The 20,402-nt window shown below is 50.1% G+C and overlaps 1 protein-coding gene across 1 annotated transcript in view; it reads left to right on the top strand.

The window, feature by feature from the left end:
• The first annotated feature begins 1,584 nt into the window (after positions 1 to 1,584).
• Positions 1,585 to 20,402, top strand: part of TCERG1L (transcription elongation regulator 1 like) — a 52,766-nt gene continuing 33,948 nt past the window's right edge. Inside the window, exons 1-3 of the mRNA XM_055119114.1 lie at positions 1,585 to 1,833; positions 3,106 to 3,252; positions 4,015 to 4,177. Coding sequence (XP_054975089.1) covers positions 1,585 to 1,833; positions 3,106 to 3,252; positions 4,015 to 4,177 — 559 coding nt within the window. The remainder of the gene's footprint in view (positions 1,834 to 3,105; positions 3,253 to 4,014; positions 4,178 to 20,402) is intronic.

Here is a 20,402-nt window from a genome sequence, read left to right on the forward strand (position 1 = left end):
AGTCGCGCGTCCCTCGCACGCGTTATGGAAATGCGCTTTCATGTGTCGACGCTTCCAGCCCGTCAGATTATTTTTATCTTCCGCCTTTGCTCGGAGCCCGCGCGCGCACGGCCGCGTCAGCCAGGCAGGGCCGGGCCCGCACGACGGTCTGCGCAGGCGCCTGGGGTCGCCGGCACGCGCCCCCGCTCTCGCGAGGCTTCCCTTCCCGCCGCCCGGGCCACGCGCCCTGCCGGGCCCCTGCTCTCGCGAGGCTTCCCTTCCCACCAGCCCGGCCACGTGCCCTCCCGGGCTCCTGCTCTCGCGAGGCTTCCCTTCCCGCCGCCCCGTCCACGTGCCCTCCCGGGCCCCTGCTCTCGCGAGGCTTCCCTTCCCACCATCCCGGCCACGTGCCTTCCCGGGCCCCTGCTCTCGCGAGGCTTCCCTTCCCGCCGCCCGGGCCACCTGCCCTCCCGGGCCCCTGCTCTCGCGAGGCTTCCCTTCCTGCAGCACACGTGCTCCGCTTTCGGGATTTTTCCTTGAGCTGCGCACGCGGGTCTTGGCGTCCACGCCGAGGATCCCGCTGCCGCGCTCCACTCTCGCGAGGCTCTGGACGGAGTGGGTCCTCCCTGGGGGCTGCGCGGTGCTCCCCCGTGCCGGGCCCGGAGCCTCGGGGTGTGCGGGACGCGGGGGTCGCACTGACCGCACACTCGGGGGTGGGAGACAGACGGACAGAGAGACACAGAGACAGAGACCGACGGGGAGACAGAGACTGACGGGGAGACAGAGAGAGAGAGACTGAGGCCGACGGAGACCGACGGGGGGGGGGGGCGCGGGTCGCTGGCTGCAGCCGGGGGCGGGGGCGGGGCGGGGGGAGTCCCGGGGACGCGGACGGAGACGCCCGAGCGCTGTCGGCGGGGCGGGGCGGGGCGGGCGCGTGTCCCGCGCGCGGAGCGGAGTCGAGCCCATCCCGCGTGGGGGCGGGCGGGGGCACGTCCGGGCGCCGCTGCCCGCGTCCCTCGTCTCCCTTGGAGACGCGTCGCCCGCGCCGGGGCCCCGCGCGACCCCCGGGCTTTCCCGTCCCCGCCGCCCGCGCCGGGAGCCCCGCCGGGCCCCGTCCCCGTCCCCGTCCCCGGGCGGGGGCGACGGCGTCGGGCGGGGGCACCAGTCGGGGCGCCGGGCCGCGGGTTCTGAGGGGCGGGGGCTGCCCGCGGGGCGCCGGGCCGCGCGCCGGGCTGGGGGGCGGCTCCAGGGGCGCGGGGACCCCCCGCTGCCGTCCCCGCGCGTCCCTCCCGGGCTTCCCCGCGGCCCCGAGCCCCGCGGAGTTGCCCGAGCCGGGGGCGCGCCGGGCCGGGCTGCGGGCGGGGCGCAGGGGTCGGGGTCAGCGGGCGCCCCCCCCCCCCCGCCCCGCGCCCTTGGCCCGGCGACCCGGCGACCCGGCGACCCGGCCCGGCCGCGCGGCAGCGGGCGGCGCGGCGCGGGCGGCGGGCGCGGGGGGCGGCGCGCGCGGGGGCGGGCGGGCAGGAGGGGCGCGGGCCGGGCCGGGGGCGGGGCGAGCGGCGGCGCCGCGGACCGAGAGTCGCTCGAGCCGCCCGCGCGGGATGCAGGATGCTGGGGGGCGCCGGGCTCCCGCGGCGGCGGCCGCAGCCCCTGCCCTGGCCCTGGGCGCCGCCCGGGCCCGCCGCGCTGCTCCGGCTGGGCGCGGGGGTCGCGCCCCCGCCCCTGCTGCTGGCCGCGGCGCCGCCCCCCGCCGCCCCGCTGCTGGCCGCGCTGCCCGGCTGGCCGGCCCCGGGCGAGCCGCTGCTGCCGCTGCTGCCGCTGCCCGCCGCGCCGGACCCCGCCGCCCGCGCCGGACAGGTGAGCGCCGCGACCCCGCCGGCCCGGCCCAAGTTCCGCCCGGCCACTCCGCGCCCGCAAGTTGGCACTTGGCGGCGGCGCCGGGCGCCGGGCTGCGACCCGCCGGACCCCCGGGACCCCCGGACCCCGCGCGGGGCAGCCTGCGGCGGCCGCCCCGCCGTGGCCGGGCCCCGCGGGGAGAGCGGCGGCCCCGCGCCGGGCAGGACCCTTTGTTCGCTCCAACTGTGCAGATGCAGTGCCCGGGGCCGCGGGGTGCCCGGCCCGGCGGGGCCGCCGCCCGCCCTGCGGCCGCACGTCCGCGGCTCCCGCCGGCTCAGTCCGCGCCGCAGCCCGCGCGGGCCGGCGGGGGACGCCGTGGCGTTCCCGTACTGCCAGGGGTGGTCATATCGCAGGTTACCGCTAGAGGTGTGGAGTGCCCGGGAACGACCATTATTTTCTAGAGAGAGCACTGTACGTTTAAAAAAAAATAAAAATAAAACACCCAGAACCCGAATCTTTGAATTATTTTTGCGGTACATGTTCACTGGTGAAAATTTAGAGCCAGAGAGTCCTTTTCACGCAAGAGGAACATCTGGAAAGCTTTCATGGTGCCGGAACAAATGGGGCCGACGTGTCCGGGTGCCCGCGCTGTGGTCCTTTGACTTCTCCCTCTGATCGCATCCCCCTCCACTCCCCTGTCCCTGTCAGGGCTGCAGCTTCTTTCTGTGTCGTGTCACCCATGTGACACACACATATTTATTTGCCTTGGACTTGGCTGGCATTTGGGAGCATTCAGAAACTTGGAGTCTTAACCCCGGAGCTACTTTTATTTTTGAAAATAAGAACCGTTTTGAAAACGGTACCGAATGGTCTACTGAAGGGAGCCCTGGGAGACCGAGCTGTTGGCTCGGTTGTGCGCAGAATGCAGGAATGGTCTGGGGACTGCCGGAACCTTGCCTTCCGCTGTGGCTCTGACACTTCAGAGCAGAGACCATTTCCTGCCACAGGGTCGTGGGTTCGTGAGCACGAGTTCTCCACGGTGACGCAGGCAGTGTTAGTAATGCATGTGGCCATTAGCAATGAAACTGTAGGAAACCCTCGGTGATTTTATCACCTTTTTTCCATTTAGATTTTCGAATACTTTTGGTTTTCTCAGCCAGGGGAAGACGGACTTCCTCATGACTGAAGAGATGCATTTTTAAGTTTCTCTTTGCAAGCAGTAGCAGCCTCTGTCGGTGGCCGGGCTTCTGGGTCAGGCTCAGAGCCACATTCTGCTCTCTCCTTGCGTTTCAGTGGCTGTTTGGTGGCCTTCCTCCACCCGTGGGCCTGCCCCCCTCCTCCACTGTTGAGCTGGTGCCCTTTGTCCCACACATCCGCCCGGCCGCCCTCCCAGCTCCTGTCGGCAAAAGTTGGGTAGACAAAAGGATCCCGACCTGTAAGGTAAGAGTGCATGTGATCGCGCTACAGCGGTGCCTGTCCACATCGGTGGGCTTGTGGGCATTTCTCTCACGGCCAGGCACTGCCAAGCTGTTTCCGTGTGCGGTGGGTTGCTGAGCTGCGTGGGGACTGTGTAGAATGAGATGAGTCTGTTCAAAGACAACAGGAGACATGGAGGGGGCATTTTCACGTCAGCGTGAATTCTGTTCCATAGAACAATGCATGGTTCTGGACTCCGGGTCGAGTTTACATTCTGAAATTTAGAAACGTGTGACTGTTCATCAAAGGCTCATCTTCAGCATTTACATCCTACATGGTTCCAGTTCATGGTCATGAGAATTTCTCCTGCTGTTGTGTAAACATGTTGTTTTAAACATGCCTTGAATGTTTATCTTTCAGACAGTTTATCTTGGTGTTTGAATTCAATTTTATTGATTATCCTGTCTGTCTAAACTAAAAACACTGTAATGTAGAAACTTGTTCTACAAGGCTCTCCTCACCTCCTAGAGGTGATGCTTTCAAGTCTGAGCTGGCCTCTGGGCTGAACCGGCCAGGCAGACCGACAAAGCCCAGCCAGTGTTGTGCTTAGAAGGCCGTTGTATTGGAGACCCCAATCTTGCGGTCTGAGAACTTCTGACAGAGCTCCCCCTTCCATCGTTCCTCGCTGGACAGACCCAAGGCCCTGCCTCGTTCCCCGTCAAAGGGAGGAGTTCCCCTTGACGCCGGGGCTTGTCCTAATGCGCTGTCTGCTCTGTTTTCCCACAGATATTCTTCAACAATTCCTTTGCTCTGGAGTCCACATGGCTGTATCCTGAAGACTCGAGACTATTCCATGGGCCTGAGAAACCTCATTTGTTGGCAAACCAAGTGGCCGTGTGTCTGTCCAGGCCTGCGCCTACGGTGGTCCTGGCCCCGCCGCCCATCCCAGGTGGGTGCTGTTAGGAGCTGCCTGTGGTGCTGTGTGGCTTTAGCCACGTGGGCTTTTGTGCATGAAGACTCTGGCTGTCCCTTTCGCGAAAGCGTTCTGGGGGACAGGCACGAGTCTGTTGCTCCAGGTATAGTTCCTTTCACAGAGAGACGGGGCTGGGGGCTGCTGATGGCCGTGCATGGGCTTTGTGATACGGGGCTGTGCACAGGAGCCTCGTGAGAAAGCTGTGTTCAGAACTGGACCAGCGCGTGCGTTGTGTACTCCCTGTCGTTGCTCCTGTGGATCAGGCCACTGTTGAAAGCTGTGTCCCCTGTGTGGCGGTCGGGCTGGGTGGTGTCGGCAGCAGTGTGGAACTCCTGTTAGGAGACAGATTCTGCTCTTCCTCTGCAGCCAGTGACCCGAAAGGATGTCTGTCCTGGAACAGACGCCCGTGAAATAATCCCGGGATGAAGGATTGTATAATAAACCTATGTGGTAACGGGAGAAGAGAGTCATCTTATGAATTTTTAAATTGATTTTTAAAATCGCCTTAACATACGATCATATTATAAAGCCAGTGTTACCCTGCCGACATTATCTCGCACACCTTCCATTATGGGCTATTTTACGACTTCAGAATCACATTATCCCCCGTGATTCCCCCCCTACCAAGCTCGTTTTGATGTGTGTCTCTAGAATTTCATAATCAGGACATGTTGCCGGGGATAATGTAGTGCTGGGCTGGAGATGTGTTTATCTCCTTCTCTGTTTGCCTGGCTCATGCATTCTCATTTGCTGCGGATCCTGGTTAGTGATAAGTCAGGGAGGGCAGCGCGCTGGCTGGTGCTTTGCCGGGCCTTAATGAGTCTTGACTGAAACTCGCCCGCTGTCCTTGTAATTGTGCCTCCCTGAGTTATTAACTTGTGGTGAATGAGAACCACACATATTTACAAACATTTTACAGTGTGATGATCATGTTTCCTATTTCATTTAATGATGATAAAGGATGATTAGATCGCATGTTTTATACAAAGGTTCATGGTTTAGGTGGCTCTTTTGTATGGAAAATGGTAATTTTTTAGTTTCTTAATGTGTTGGCAATAAACTAGCAGCGAAATGTTGCAGATTATGTTTTAAAAATAGTGAAATGTGTGCACCTGTTCCGACATGATCTTTGAGTCTCGTTCCTTCTACGTGTCACTCTGGAAGGTCTGGGGACAGTGCACAGAAGTCCCGCAGCATTTCTTGCCCATGGGTGGCAGGGGAGAGGGGGATGGTGGCTGCCATGCCAGCTGCTTCCACCTCCTCTCAGACCATTCTACCTTCCGGCTTTGGGGCTAATCTATTTTTAGGGACAAATAAAATTATATTTCTTTTTAACATGGTTGTAATAGAATAACCGTTCATTCTCGCCTATTCTGCTATTTGTCAAATGTCTGCTTTTATTTTCGCCGTATTTTTTTTTGATACCTGAACTATAAGAATTGAACCCTTGTGGTTTTGTGTATCTTTGGGGGAGAGTGTCTCTGCCCGAGGTTATTTAATACGACTGTCAGGTGCATGTGCTGGAGATGGAAGTTCCCATGCCGCTTCCTGGAAGAGACTTTTGCATGAGTCTCAGAGTTCTGCGAAACAGCTCTTTGGGGAGGCTGGAGTGGCTACCCCTGGGCCTGGTGCACAGGTGGGGCTGCTCAGATGTTGCTAGTTGCTGGCACAAAGGATGGTGGTGCGGCCGGTCACCGGGGAGGGTACCTCTTCCAACTCCCCCGTGATTAGGGAGGAAATATGACTTCATTAAAGCATCTGATGGGCAGTTCCAGAGATAGCGCTGATGATTAAAAACCACTGTTGAATACGTTCCAGTATAACTCAGCAAATACTTAACTGATAACACTGTACATTTGTAAAGATGATGTAAACATATTAGCTACTGTTTTGGGGTGCAGTGCTAGGGTCCAGACTGGCTGCTGTGGGGGCTGGAGCCTGGCAGTTCGGGGGTGCTGAGGGGCACAGTGCCAGGGACTGAACTCTTGTCTGTGATGCCCGGGGCAGCTCCCCCTCCCTCTCAGCGAGGCTTCCAGAGTGATTTGTCTCGTTGGCAGTTGGCACGCCCAGAGGTAATGGCTCCAGAACTGGGTCTTTTACTGCTGGGCCTGGTGCTCCCGGTGGATGGCCAGCTCCTTCGGAGGGCGTGTATTGTGCTGGGACTCGGGGAGCGGTTTTCTAGGGTGCCTTATTCTGCAGGAGTGGGTGGGCCTCTGAAGTGTATCTCCATGGTGACCCCACCTGCTTCTGGGGCTGATTCAGAGTGAAAGCCCGCTTAGGCCTTGGGCAGCGTGAGGTCCTGTCCAGTGCTGACCCCATGCTGGGAGGGAGCATCTGCAGTTCCCTTGGGGCGACCCTGGTGCTGCTCTGTCCTTGCTCCCACATTTGTGGGGGTGGGGGCAGGATTCCTGCCCGCTCCCTGCACACCCCTCACCCTGTTCTTGCCCCTCCCTGTGGCACCATATCTGCCCCCCAGCAGAAACCCCCAAACACCGTGGACTCTGTAACTGTCTCCTGTGGCACAGTTGGTGACAACTGCGCTGGCAGAGGCTCTGTGCCCTCAGGAGGTCCGTGGGATGTCAGGATGGGCTGAACAAAGGCCTGGGTCCGGCACCCTGAGGCCATCTGAGGCCTGCAGACTGCCGGGGAGAGAGGGGGTTTGGAGACAAACCCAGACACAGCTGCATCAGGCTCCACACCACAGCGGAGGAGCAGGGGGGTCCCACTCCTGGGCGTCTCTTCCTGCCAGCTGCAGACCCTCAGTGGTGAGATGCCCATTTCTCATGGTCCAGGTGGCACCTTCTGTGGTACTGGCTGGCGTGCCCCTCAGCTGCGTGTAGAGAACCTGTCTGGGTCCTGGCTGCCATTGTCCTGTCAGAAGTTTCTGGAGGCTCCTCACTCACTGGGATGAGAGCATGGAGGGCCAAGACGGGCAGTGCCACGCTGCTGCTCAGAAGGTGTGAGAGCACTGTGGGCCGAGCCTCCTGCCCCATCAGCTGTGCTGCTGTACTTTCCCTGGGGGGAAGGGAAAGCGCTGTCTCAAGCAGTACAAGATAAAAGGGATAAGGCCCAGATGCACGGGCCAGGTAAAGGGGTGCCAGGAAATGAGGGCTGGGATCTGAGTCCCCTGCCCTCAAGTGCCATCTCAGGCAGGACAGCAGAAAGAGCCGTGAGCAGCGAGTGACGCTGATGGTCACTGCAGAGACAGCACATGGCCGGTCTATTCAGGAGGCCTTGGAGGTCTGAGCACTGCTGCGGTGGCCCTGTCTTGTAATCTAGACACCCCTGGGCCCAGCAGCCCCCACATCCTTAGTTCTGGGCATTGGGCTGCTGGAACTGCTAGGAAGGTCCCAGGCCTCCGGAGCCCCTCCTGGGAAACCCTTGGGCACCCAGAGAACAGCCGAGTACCAGTGGGCGGGTGACTTGTGGAGGAGGTTTGTTACGTTTGGGGAGTAACATTCGATTTAAAGGACCCACAGCCTTCACCTTGCTTTGCATCATTCAGGGGTCCTGGGTATGGGGGTGAAGTGAGATGACTTTAGGGAAATTGCCCCAGAGTCGAGTCACTGGGCCCTGCTTGTCCGAAGTTGGCCTGTGGCCTCCCACCCTCTGGCTCTGGTTGGCTTTGTAGGTCAGATTAGGCCTGTGCCTTTGCTGTCTCTTCGGCCCGGTAGGGTCCTGGTCTCCTGCCCTGGGCTCTGCTCTGCTTTTATTTCATGTTTGATTTGGTTCGCCATGACAGTTACACTTTGATTCTTGCTTATTCTTCTTCTATGTGGTGTTTTTGGATTCTGTTCATACTGATTGTTTTCTCAACTAATTGCTAGTAAGATTTAAAATACTTATAAATATTTGAACTGTGTGCCCTCTAATACTAAAATTGTGGCAACAATTTTAAAGAAAGTGAGAAATTAAAAAAATGTTTACAACATAAAAATGTATTTCCCCTAATTAAAATTGAATGCAAGAACTAAGGATTGTCAGATGTCAGCCTATTTGTAGGCACCAACATTCTTTCCATCACAGTCTACTTGACTGTTCACATCTGGCTATAGGAATGAGTGAATGATCCAAAGCAAATGTCTTGCTGGAGAAGTTACAATACTATCTCATATAATTGTTGTTTGGACACATGTACTTCAGATGTGATACGAACCGAGAAGAGGAACACAGGGATGCAGCCTTTCTCAGGACCCTTCAGCTTTGTCCAGAGAATGAGAAGCAGGGGGAGTATTCACAAGTGATGTCTGGAGCAGATGATCCAAGACTGACACTGGGCCAAATGGGCCAGAAGTCCCTCCTCTCTCCCCCAACCAGCCAGCCTCAGAAATGTTGAATGGAAAGCAGTGTCCCAGGGCAGGGAAGTGACCCCACTGTGGGTTGGAGGGTGGGGATGGCGGGAAAGGAGCCACAAGCATTGAGGACGGCCAGACCCCACTGCCCAGAATGGACCCTGAGCAGAGGGCATCACTTGAAACCTCCTGGGCATGGAAGGAAACACTGGCCCAGATCCCAGCCCAGATCTCAGCACCCTGATCCAGTTCATTCACTAAGAGCTTGAGAAGAAAGGGTGACCCTGTTTCCAGCACTCTAACCGAAGTCCCTATTATTGACTCTTCTCTTTGTGATTTCTGGCATTCAGTACAAAGTTGTTCAATACACAAACCAAAAGAAAGGTTAGTCATTGTCAAGAGGTAAAGTCATCAGAAGAACAGATCCCCAGATGACACAGATTTGGAATTTCCAGGTAGGGACTTGAGTGACTGTGATGGATACTAATGAGTGACAGAAAAGGGGTGACATAGAGTGGATGAAGAATCTCATCACAATGTGGAGAGTACAAGAAAGGGCTAAATTGAAGTGTTAGGGGGGAAAAGCGTAGTATTAGAAATAAATTACTTTGATGGACTCAGGAGATGTGATAAAGCAGGGAAAGGATGAGGAAAATTAAATATAGGTCAATGGAAGTTATTGAAGTTGTTACATAGAGAGATAAGTAAAAAGAGGAGCATCTTATTCAGAGTGATAAGAGCAAAAAGTCTGGCTTCATATAATTGGAGTCTCAGGAGGAGAAAAAACATGGCCGAAGAACTGTCTGAAAGATAGCCACCAAAGATCGTCAACAATAATGAAGGTTATTAAAATGACCTGAAGAGACTCAACAAACCCTAAAATGGGAAGAGAAGCAGCAACAAAAGACTGGGAGAGAGGAAGTAGAGCACAGAGCAGTGGGTCATGATTCCAGATGGAAGTGGAGTCACAGTATTTGAAGGGGAAGACTGTTGAGAAGACGGCAGGACTGCAGGGGGATGGGGACAGGTGAGTGCAGGGGGGATGGGGACAGAGGTGACTTCAGAGATCACTGATGGGCACTTTGATGTGGGTGTGGTCTATCAGTGTCATATTTGACACTAGTGTAACCATCTTAGCTAAACTCTAGTAAAAATTGGAAATGCATATATGAGTCATGCACTTGATGGGGGAAGTACGTGACAATCCTGAGAAGAGTCTCAGGCTGGAGAAACAACGCAGCAGGTAGGGGCTTACCCAGCATCCTGCAACTGGGGATTGGTTCCTGATACCATATATGGCCCCCCAATCCCTACCAGGGGTGATCCCTGTATGCAGAGCCCCAAGCACTGAGGCTAAAAATTCACAGAGTTAAAATCAGAAGACAATAGGGGAGATAAAATTGGAAATTTAAAAGACATTGAACCAAAGAGCAGATAGGAAAGGCAAGGATCTTGGTACAAATATGAAATAGAAATGACAAAACTGAATTTAAGTACAAAGGTGACAGTACAGCGGGGGAGGGCACTTGCCTTGCCTGTGGCTGACCACGGTTTGATCACCAGCATTCCATATGGTCCCCAAGCCTGCCAGGAGTAATTCCGGAGCACATTGCCAAGAGTATCCTGAAACCAATGATCGGCATGGCCCAAAAACAAAAGGTGCAAACACTTTTATTAAGAAGTTGAAGTTTTCAAATTCTTTTTTTTTTTTACTTTTTTACTTTTTGGGTCACACCTGGTGAGGCACAGGGGTTACTCCTGGCTTTGCACTCAGGAATTACTCTTGGCAGTGCTCAGGGGACCATATGGGATGCTGGGAATCGAACCCAGGTTGGCCGTGCGCAAGCCAAATGCCCTACCTGCTGTGCTATTGCTCCAGTCCCAGTTTTCAAATTCTTAATCCTCCAATATCTAAAGTTCTTAAGAAACCACCTTCAATATAAAGACAGGGAAGATACAGATTAGACATGTGGGAAAGCTCTAGCGTATAAATACCACTCAGGAGAAACTGCAGATGTGTGTTGACAGCAGGCAGATACAAAACATCGCTAGGCACTGAAAGAGTCATTTTTTTTTTTTTGGGTCACACCCGGCGATGCACAGGGGTTATTCCTAGTTCATGCACTCAGGAATTATTCCTGGCGGTGCTCAGGGGACTATAAGGGATGCTGGGAATCAAACCCGGGTCAGTCGAGTGCAAGGCAAACAAACGCCCTACCCACTGTGCTATCTCTCCAGCCCCTGAAAGGGTTATTTTAAACTAAAATGTGCAATTAAAAATATTCCTAGATTTAGAAACTATTAAAAAAATGTAGCACTGTAGCACTGTCGTCCTGTTCATCAATTTGCTTGCATGGGCACCAGTGACATCAGGGGTTTTAGGGCTTGCCCAGTGCTGACTGGGGTGCGAGGCAGAAATTCAGTGAGGATATGAAGAACCAGCACAGTGCTCACCAGCTTGATCGAATCGACACTTTTAATACTTGAACAAATAAAGAATAAAGATATTACGTGTTCATATGGAATATTCACTTATACAGACCATATTCCAGGTCCTAAGTCAGTCCAACATATTTTTAATAATTAAACATTGGTGCAACTTATTCTCTGTCCACAGAGAACTTTGCAGTGAGGTTAGAAAAAATTAAAAAAAACTCCAGTAAACCTGTAAATATCTGGGTATACAACAAAGAATTCCCAGGTGACAGATGCACAAAGATGAAGTGACATGGGGAATTGGGAATTATTTTGAATTGGATGAAAATGCAATCAGTACTTAAAAAAAATCTGTGAAACATAGATATGCAGTGTAGGTAACTATTTCGAAGGACATTCTTAATAAAATATTAGCAAATGACACATTAAATAGGTGAGTAATCAAGTGATCTGTCCCTAACATGCAAGGGTAGCTCAACATATGCCAACCAGCAAATGCTAAATGCTACATATATAGAATAAGAGCTAAAAATTCATTTGATTATTTCAAGAGAGAAAGAAAAAAAGGACTTTCATGATAATAAATTCTCACGTACTGGATACAGAAGGAAATACTTTGAACCTAAATCGAACGTGACAAGCTAGGAGCTAACATTATGTGCAATGAAGCAAGTTTGGAAGTTTACTTTCTAAGATCAAGAACAAGATAAAGCCTTCAAATGTCACCATTCCTGTGGAACACACTGCTGGATATGTAGCTTTTTTTTTTAAAAAAAGGGAAAACATGAATGAATAAAGCCAGTAAACATTTATAGACTAATAAACTAATAAACATTTCCAGGAAGATAAGTTGGTACCATCCGATGACTGTATCAGAATTTTCAGATACAAGATCAGTCTCTAGAAATCAGTTGTGTTTCTATGTGCATATGATAAAATATCTGAGAAGGTGATAGTGGAACAAAATTCCTTCAATAGTCACATCAAAAAGAATTAAGTATACTTGGGAGTACATTTGACAAGATCTGTAGAAAGATCTATACAGTGAAAGCTGTAAGATTCTGATGATAAAGATTAAAGAAGACATAAATGAAACATAGCTAATGTTCGTGGATTGGAAAAGTTAATATTGTTAAAATGACCATAAAACCCCAAATCAGCATTACATTTAATATAACCTTCATCAGAATTCCCATCTTATTTCTCAGAGAAATAGGGAAAAAGTCCTATATTATTGAAATTGCAAAATACTCCAGAGAGCCCAAGCACACCTGAGAAAGATAATATCAGAAGCCCCACATTTCTGTATTGAGAATAGCACTGCAAAGCTCTAGTAATAAGAGCAGTATGATGCTGACATAAAAGTTGGTGTGCAGAATCCACTGGACTCTATCAGAGGACCCAAAAGTAGATGTGTGGATATACAGCACCTGATGTTTGACAAGGGAGTCAAGATTATTTAGTGGGATTTTGTGACCTGCTACTTTACTATACAAATATACTGTTTCTAGGAGCTTTTTTTTTTGTAGATACTTTAGGATTTTCTAAGTATAGTGTCATGTATTTGCAAAAGAGTGATAGTTTGACTTCTTCCTTTCCTATCTGGATGCCCTTGATATTTCTTTCTTGCCTAACTGGTATGGCAAGTACTTCTGGTACTATATTGAACAGAAGTGGTGAGAGTGGACATCCTTGTTTTGTGCCTGATCTTATAGGTCCACAGTTGGAAGCCTGCCTCAAGTGCCAGGGGAGAAGACAGTTGGGATAGAGAAGGGACCACTATGACAATGGTAGCTGGAAATGATCATTCTGTATAAGAACTGCGCGCTGAAAGTAAAGGAACGAACATGATAACCTCTCAATACCTGTATTGCAAACCATAATGCCCAAAAGGGGAAAGAGAGAAGGAAGAAAAATGCCTGCCACAGAGGCAGGCTGGGGGCAGGGGAGTGGGGGGTGTCGGGAGGGCAACTGGGAACATTGGTGGTAGGAAATATACACTGGTGGAGGGATGGGTGTTGGAACATTGTATGACTGAAAGCCAACCATAAATAGCTTTGTAACTGTGTATCTCACAGTGATTCAATAAAAAATAAATAAAAATAAAACTCAACTATCCAGAAAAAAAAAAGACCAGTGGAAAAAAGAGCCTCTTTCATAACTGTGATGAGGAAGCTGTGAAGCCACATGCCAGAAGACGAAGTCCATTTGTGTTCCTGCAGTCCTAAACAAGTTCCCTCTGCCTGCACAAGGAGGCCCAGGAGACACCAGTAGGGACAGTGGATTCACTCTTGCAGTCAGTCCTCTTGACAGGAAGCACTCTAGGTCCAGCAGCTCCACTGGACTGCGGAAATGTGTAAGGGCCTAACAGAATCAACTCTAAGTAAACCCAACGAATAAAAGCAGTGCTAACATCTCCCAGGTTATTTTTTTAGGTCATGATTTTCATAGCATATAAGCCAAGCAAACATTACAACGGGAGGCTATTATACAACAAAATACATTATAAATACCAAAGCAAAACAACAACAACAACAACAACCCTGAATGTAATATTAGGAATCTGATGATACCTTGGGGCTGGAGCCATAGCACGGCAGGGGGTAGGGCATTTGCCTTGCATGTGGCCAACCCGGGTTCGATTCCTCCATCCCTCTCGGAGAGCCTGGCAAGCTACTAAGAGAATCCCACCCGCATGGAAGAGCCTGGCATATTCGATATACCAAAAACAGTAACAGCAAGTCTCACAATGGAGACGTTACTGGTGCCCGCTCAAGCAAATCGATGAACAACGGGATGACAGTGCTACAGATGATACCTCATCACCACGTAGGGGTTATTTTATGGAATGCAATGCTGGTTCAACATACTAAAATTAACATTACACATATATTTAAATACAGAAGAAAAACTATACGGTCATTTCAGTAGGTACAGAAAATGTGCCTATTAAACTCAATATCTACTTAGATTAAAAAGCCAGAACCTCCAAGTGAACCAGTAACTATGGGATCCCACTACCACCCCTGAGACAGATGAAAGACTTCTTCCACAGAGCGAGGGATCTTCTGGAGGCATCATCAGAGCATGAGGCAGGGGGCTGCTCTGCTGGCACCTGGTCTCGTCAAGGAAAGAAGGCGCTGGTGGAGAGGGGAGGAAGAACTGATACTGGCTTGATTGATAAATCAGAATGATTGGTAAGTCAAAATGATTACTACCAGGGGGGCTGGAGAGATAGCACAGCGGGTAAGGCGTTTGCCTTGCATGCGGCCGACCCGGGTTCAAATCCCAGCATCCCATATGGTCCCCTGAGCACGGCCAGGGGTAATTCCTGAGTGCAGAGCCAGGAGTAACCCCTGTGCATCGCAAGGTGTGACCCAAAAAGCCAAAAAATAAAATGATTACTACCAGGAGTGAGTTACTGAAAAGAAATGAATGGTATCATTAGAGAACATAAATTATTTGTACACTTCATGTACAAATTTGTATTCTGAAAACCACAAAACATTGGTCACAGCAATCAAGAGACATTTCTGAATGGAGAGACGTCTTGTACTCGTGGACTGGGAGCACAGCAAGGGCACATGTCAATTTTGAGTTCATCTCTAAGTGTTTGTTGTCCTAAATGAAACCCAAGTTTTGTAGATATCCTCTGTCTTCAGAGTCAGAACCAAAGGAAGTAGAATATTCACAAGGTTTTGTGAGGAGAGAAAGGAGAGCCGACGTGGAGGACTCATGCAGAGCTGACTTGAATGCTCAGGAGGAACCTCAAGAAATGAAGCTTTGTGGAGTTGGCAAAGCCTGGGAACAAAGATCAATGAAACATAATAATAGACCTTCCAAAAATAGAACACGTATACGGCCCATTGATTTTTGACGAAGTACACAGACAATTCAGTAGAGAAGAGCTGCCTTTCCAAGAAGGGCTTTGGAACAACTGAATGTTTATTAAAATACACGAACCTTGTTGAATGTGTTGTATCATACACAAACATGCACTCAAAACGGGTGAGACCTGATTTTAAAATCAGTCCTAGAACTTGTGAAAGAAAGCATGAGATAATATTTTGTGACCTTGAATTGGACAAAAGCTTTTTAGCTGACAGCAGAAGTGTGACCCATTCCTGAACTAGCAGAAGCTAAGAGCATGTACGCAGATTAAGGAAACCATCAAAATCTTAACCTGTTGGTCTTTGGAAAAACTTTTGATAGGATGTAAAGAAATGCCACATAGTGACTAAAAGTATTTACACTACATATGTCTGGTTACAACACCCAGAAAATAAAGAGAATTTTCACAAGTCAGTAAGAGGAAAATAAAGCAGCCACACAAAAATGGGCAAACCATACCATCAGCTCACGCCAACAAAGACATATGGACGGCAGACAGGCACGCGAGAGCATACTCAACATGATCTGTCACTAGGGAAATGCAGTTAAACCTGGAACGGGCGTCCCTGCACACCGATTAGAGCGGCTATAATTTAATCCATGCTTGGCACTGCCAGGCACCTCAGAAGACCGGAGCATGGGAACTTTCGAGACTGAGTCAGCACCTGAATAGCTCACTTCTGGCCTCATATAAGCTGTCCAGAGAGACAGACAGGCCACCTCAAACCTGTGCGCAGTGGTAGGAGAGCCGTCCTATTGCTCAGAGGCAGTTCCACTCTCCTAGGGGGTCAGGTCACAAGGACCTCAGCCACCCAGCCTGCACAGCAGGGCAGGTGGGAGCAAATATCACCTGCCATGGGCCATTCCCTGGTCGTGGTGTCCACAGGCAAGCAGAATCACAAGAACACAGAAGGGGTGTCAAGAGAAGGCAGAGGACATGCTTGGTGGGAGAGGGCAGTTATTCAGCTGTGGGGGTACATAGCTGCACTCACTAAAACTCAAAAGAATGTGCATCACCAAGGACCAGGCACACATGCAAGCTGAAGATGGCACGTGAGAGTCATGGAGGACCGGACGAAGCAGCAGAGCCTCATTTGCTCCCGGTTTGACCCACCACAGAACAAGCCATGGGAAAACCAGAGAAAAGTGTTGAGGGTTTGAAGGCATTGTTCATGTTCGTGCTATTTTGTGGGCCGTCGAGGTCTGTGCTGATGCTTCCAAACCCCTTCTGTTTCAGAGAAACCGCAGGGACCAAGCATTCTGGTTCCTTGTGAATAAGGCAGGAGTCTTGGGGGCAAGTTGGAAGTGGGGGCGGCACTTTGGGCTCCTGCTCTAACTGCTGAAAGCAGCCCTAGATCACACAGGAAGTGTGGGCTGCTGGGGGTGCTGCAGCCTGCCTCAGCCGCATGCTTCAGCCTCATCTCCAGGCACAGCAGGAGCTGGGCCAGCCGCGCTCTCCTCATGCCGTTCCTTTCTCATACCAAGCCTAGCAAGGAAGCGAAGATTCTGCTGAGAGACTTGCTCTGGGGCTGGTGGGAAAAGGGAGCACTGTAAGGGTATCATTTTTTCCTCAGTGTAATTTATGGGTGCCTTATAATGTTAATCATATTACTTTTTTGGTTAGAGAACCATTTTGTAGTGTTGATCAAAGGATTATATACATGAGATGAGCAAATATATATAAATTTAAAAACCTGTAAGGCATTTAATTATTCTAAGGTTATATCAGTTTTTACAGACTTGGTACTTACATGCCAACCTGCCCAGAGATTAATAAATTCTAAAAGCATTGCTATATGGGGCAATATTCTAATAAAAACCGATATGATCATATGATTTGAAAAATTATAAATGATTACACACTGTGGGCTTCCTTACACAGAACCCAGAAAATGTGCATGGGAACCACCATTCACGGTCTCCCACGGAACCCAGGAAATGCACACAGGAACCATCATTCCCTGCGTCCTGTTAGGCTGGTGTGCACTGGGAGCAGCCCTAGCTTTCCTCAGTGTTGGCTGCCAAGCCGCAAACCACATGTCCCTTCCCACCAAGAGAGACACAAATGATTCTTCCTGCAACCCATTTCCCATCCTGAACAAAAGTCAATCCGATTCTGTCCAGTGGCTGGGTGCCTTCAGCAGTAGGTTAAAGCATCAGCGTTCAGGCAGTGATTCATTGTTTCATACCTGGTGGAAAATAAAGTCTAAAGTGTCCTGACTAGGTAACTGATTGAGTAGCTGATGATACATCAGTATTTAAAAAATGGACAGCATTCATCCGTAAATCAAATCACATTTGGAAGGTTATTTGGACAAAAGAGATGCTCTTGATTTGTTTTTAATGCTGTTATTATTTTAAAAAATCGATTGTGGTTGAGGTAGAATGGTCACAATCATATTAATGTTGATGCTTCTCGTTTACAATGTCACTGCTTCTCCACCACCGTCCTTGTCACTTCTAATTCCCCTCCCACTTGGTAACCTGTTTTATACTCAAAATTCAGGGGTTTGTTATCATTGTTACTGTCTATTCCCTTGCTTTATTTCCTTATGTACAACAAAAGATTGCTATCATCCAATGTCTATCCTCTTTCTGGCTTATTTTGTTTAGTGTAAAACTCTATGACTGGACAAGATTCCATCCTTTCTTATTGCTGCATGGTACTCCATCATGTGTGTAGATGAACTGCTTTACTGTTCATTCGTCATGGGGCATTGTTGCACCACAGTGAACGTAGGTGTGTACATGTCTTTTTGACTTAATGTGTTTTTTTTGCCCTTGGGACTAATGCCTCTGGGAGCTCTAGTTTTACTTTGCTGACACATTCCCACCGTTTTCATAGAGGCCAAACCAGACAACATTCCCAACTGTGAATGAGGGTTCCTTTACCACTCCTTCCACGCAACATTGAATGTTTTGGGTCTTGATCCATCCCATTCTCAACTGCCACTACAATTTTCATTTACGTCATCATTTATTACCTCATAAATGATGGCTGATGCTTCCAGGCCATCTCTCTTTCTTCTTTGGAGAAGACTTTGTTGGATGGAGTTACCGTTTGCTGTCTTAGGCTGCTGTTGAGCTTTATGAGTGCTCTGTAAATATTGGCTCTCAGCAGATACCATATATTGGCTATCAGCACTTTATTTGATGTATGCAGATACTGTTTCCCATTCAGTAGGGTGTTTTTCTTCTACTTTTAAAAAATTTAGCAGAGCATTCCTTTGTCATGCAAAACCTTTCTAGTTTGATGTAATCCCTTCAGTCTGACCTCTAACCCAGGTGCAAGCACTGTGGACCTGTACCTGTTCCTTCCCAGCCTGAAAACCCATACACAAGGGAAGCCTGGGGCCCCAATCCTATTTTGAGTTTTTGTGTCACACCCTGTGGTGTTCAGAGCTTACTCCTGACTCTGTACTCAGAAATCATTTCTGGTGGTGCTTGGGGGACCAGTGCCAAGGCTCTAACCCAGATCGACCAGCCATATGCAAGGCAAATTTCCTACCCATTACACTATTTCTGGTTCCCCTATTTTAATTTTTTTTGTCAATGTTATAGAGTCATTGAAGACATCTGAAGGTCCTATCCTAGAAAATTCTCCTGTTTTCCTTAAATATTTTATGGATTCTGGTCTAATCTTGAATTAACTTTTGGGCATAGTATAAGATTTGAATCTGGTTTCTTTTTCTTTCTTTCCTCTTTTTTTGTATACGACTACCCAGTTTTCCCAACACCATTTGTCGAAGAGTTTTTCTTTACTCCACTCTTTGGACATAGTTCCTTTGTCATAGATTAATTGTCTGTATATCTGATGGTTTATCTCTAGGCTCTCAATTCTGTTATATTGGTCTGAGTTTGCCTTTATTCCACTATCAGTTTTGATTGCTATAGCTTTATAGTGTAATTTAAAGTCAAGGAATTTGATGCCACTCATTTTCTTTCTCAGGATCACTCTGGCTGTTTGGGGAGCCTTATGACTCCATGAAGAGAATCGCAGCATTGTTTTAAATTGTTGAAGAACGTCTTGGAATTTTTATGGGCATAATACTTTATGGGAATAATGCTGCATAATGCTTTGGGTAGGATGATCATTCTGACATTGTCAAGTTCTTGCAGTGCATAAACATGGAATGTTTTTCTATTTCTCGGCATCCCTTTTTGTTCTTTCAGTAGTAACTTACCTACTTTTCTCTGTGTAAGTCTTTCACATCCTTTAAGTGGATACTTAGGTAGTTGGTATTGTAGAAGATGATTTAAATTAGGTTGTCTTTTAAATTTTTTTCTCTTCTGTTTGCATATAAAAAATGCAGCAGGTTTTTGTGTATTGGTTTGTAACCTGCCACTTACCTGTATTCTAAAGATTGTTTTGGTAGAATCTTTAAGGTCTTTCCTTATTTGTATATTTTTATTTTTCTTGCCTGATTGCTATGGTGTGGCTGTCCAAAACTAAACTGAATAGCAGTGGTTACAATGGACATACTTGTTTTGTGTCTGATTTCAGAGGGAAGGCTTTTAGTTTCCCTAGCCTAAGTATGATACTGGCTATGAGTTTGTTTATCGCTGCTATTATCTTGAAGTATGTTGCTTCTGTCTGTACTTGGTTGAGAGATTTTTTTCTTTTTATCACTAGTGGATGTTGAATCTTGTCAAAAGCTTTCTATGATCTCAGGGTCACATCACTATATAATGAAAAAACCTTTATTTCAAACTTTTCCCGTAGGCTTTTTTAGCTTAATTAACGGCAAAAAAAAAATGAGTTGTGTTAGGCAAAAAATGATAAGGGCTACTCTGTCCGAGGGGCTTGGGCTTAAAAATACTCGATCTTCCTAGATCCTTGGGCACAGCCTAAGAAGCGTCTTACTGTAAGGTGGCCGCGCCCAGCGACGTCTTCAAGTTTCATCTTCAGAATTCGACTCACTTCTGGCCACTCGTCCCTAGGGCCTCGTCACAGCCCCCGGGAGACCTGAGCCCCGTCATCCCCTGCCCTCGCAGCAAGTGGCCAGCGACGGCCACAGGGCGGGGCGGTCCCTTCCCTCGGGGAGCACTTCCCTGGGGGCGTCTGCCGGCACCCACGCCTGAGGGGCCTGTGGGGCCCAGCACCGCCTCCCGACCCGAGAGTGCTCACCTGCCCCGACCCGAGACAGTGCTCGCCCGCCCCGACCCGACAGTGCTCACATGGCTCCGACCCGAGACAGTGCTCGCCTGGCCCGACCCGAGACAGTGCTTGCCCGCCCCGACCCCACAGTGCTCACATGCTCCGACCCGAGACAGTGCTCGCCCGCCCCGACCCCACAGTGCTCACATGGCCCCGGCCAGAGACAGTGCTCGCCTGCCCCAACCCCACAGTGCGCACCCGGCCTCGACCTGAGACAGTGCTCAACAGGCTCCTGACCCGAAAGTGCTCTCTCAGCCCCAACCCGACAGTGCTCACCCAGCCCCGACAGGAGACAGTGCTCGCCCGGCCTCCCGACCCGACAGTGCTCGCTTGGCTCCAGGGAGCTGCCGTCGGCCTCCCCCGCCTCTTCCTCTCACTGGTCGGGGCAGAAGCGCGCGGCGTGCGGGAGGCAAGATGGCCCCGA

Source organism: Sorex araneus, chromosome 11, assembly GCF_027595985.1.
Source record: "Sorex araneus isolate mSorAra2 chromosome 11, mSorAra2.pri, whole genome shotgun sequence".
NCBI lineage: Eukaryota > Metazoa > Chordata > Mammalia > Eulipotyphla > Soricidae > Sorex > Sorex araneus.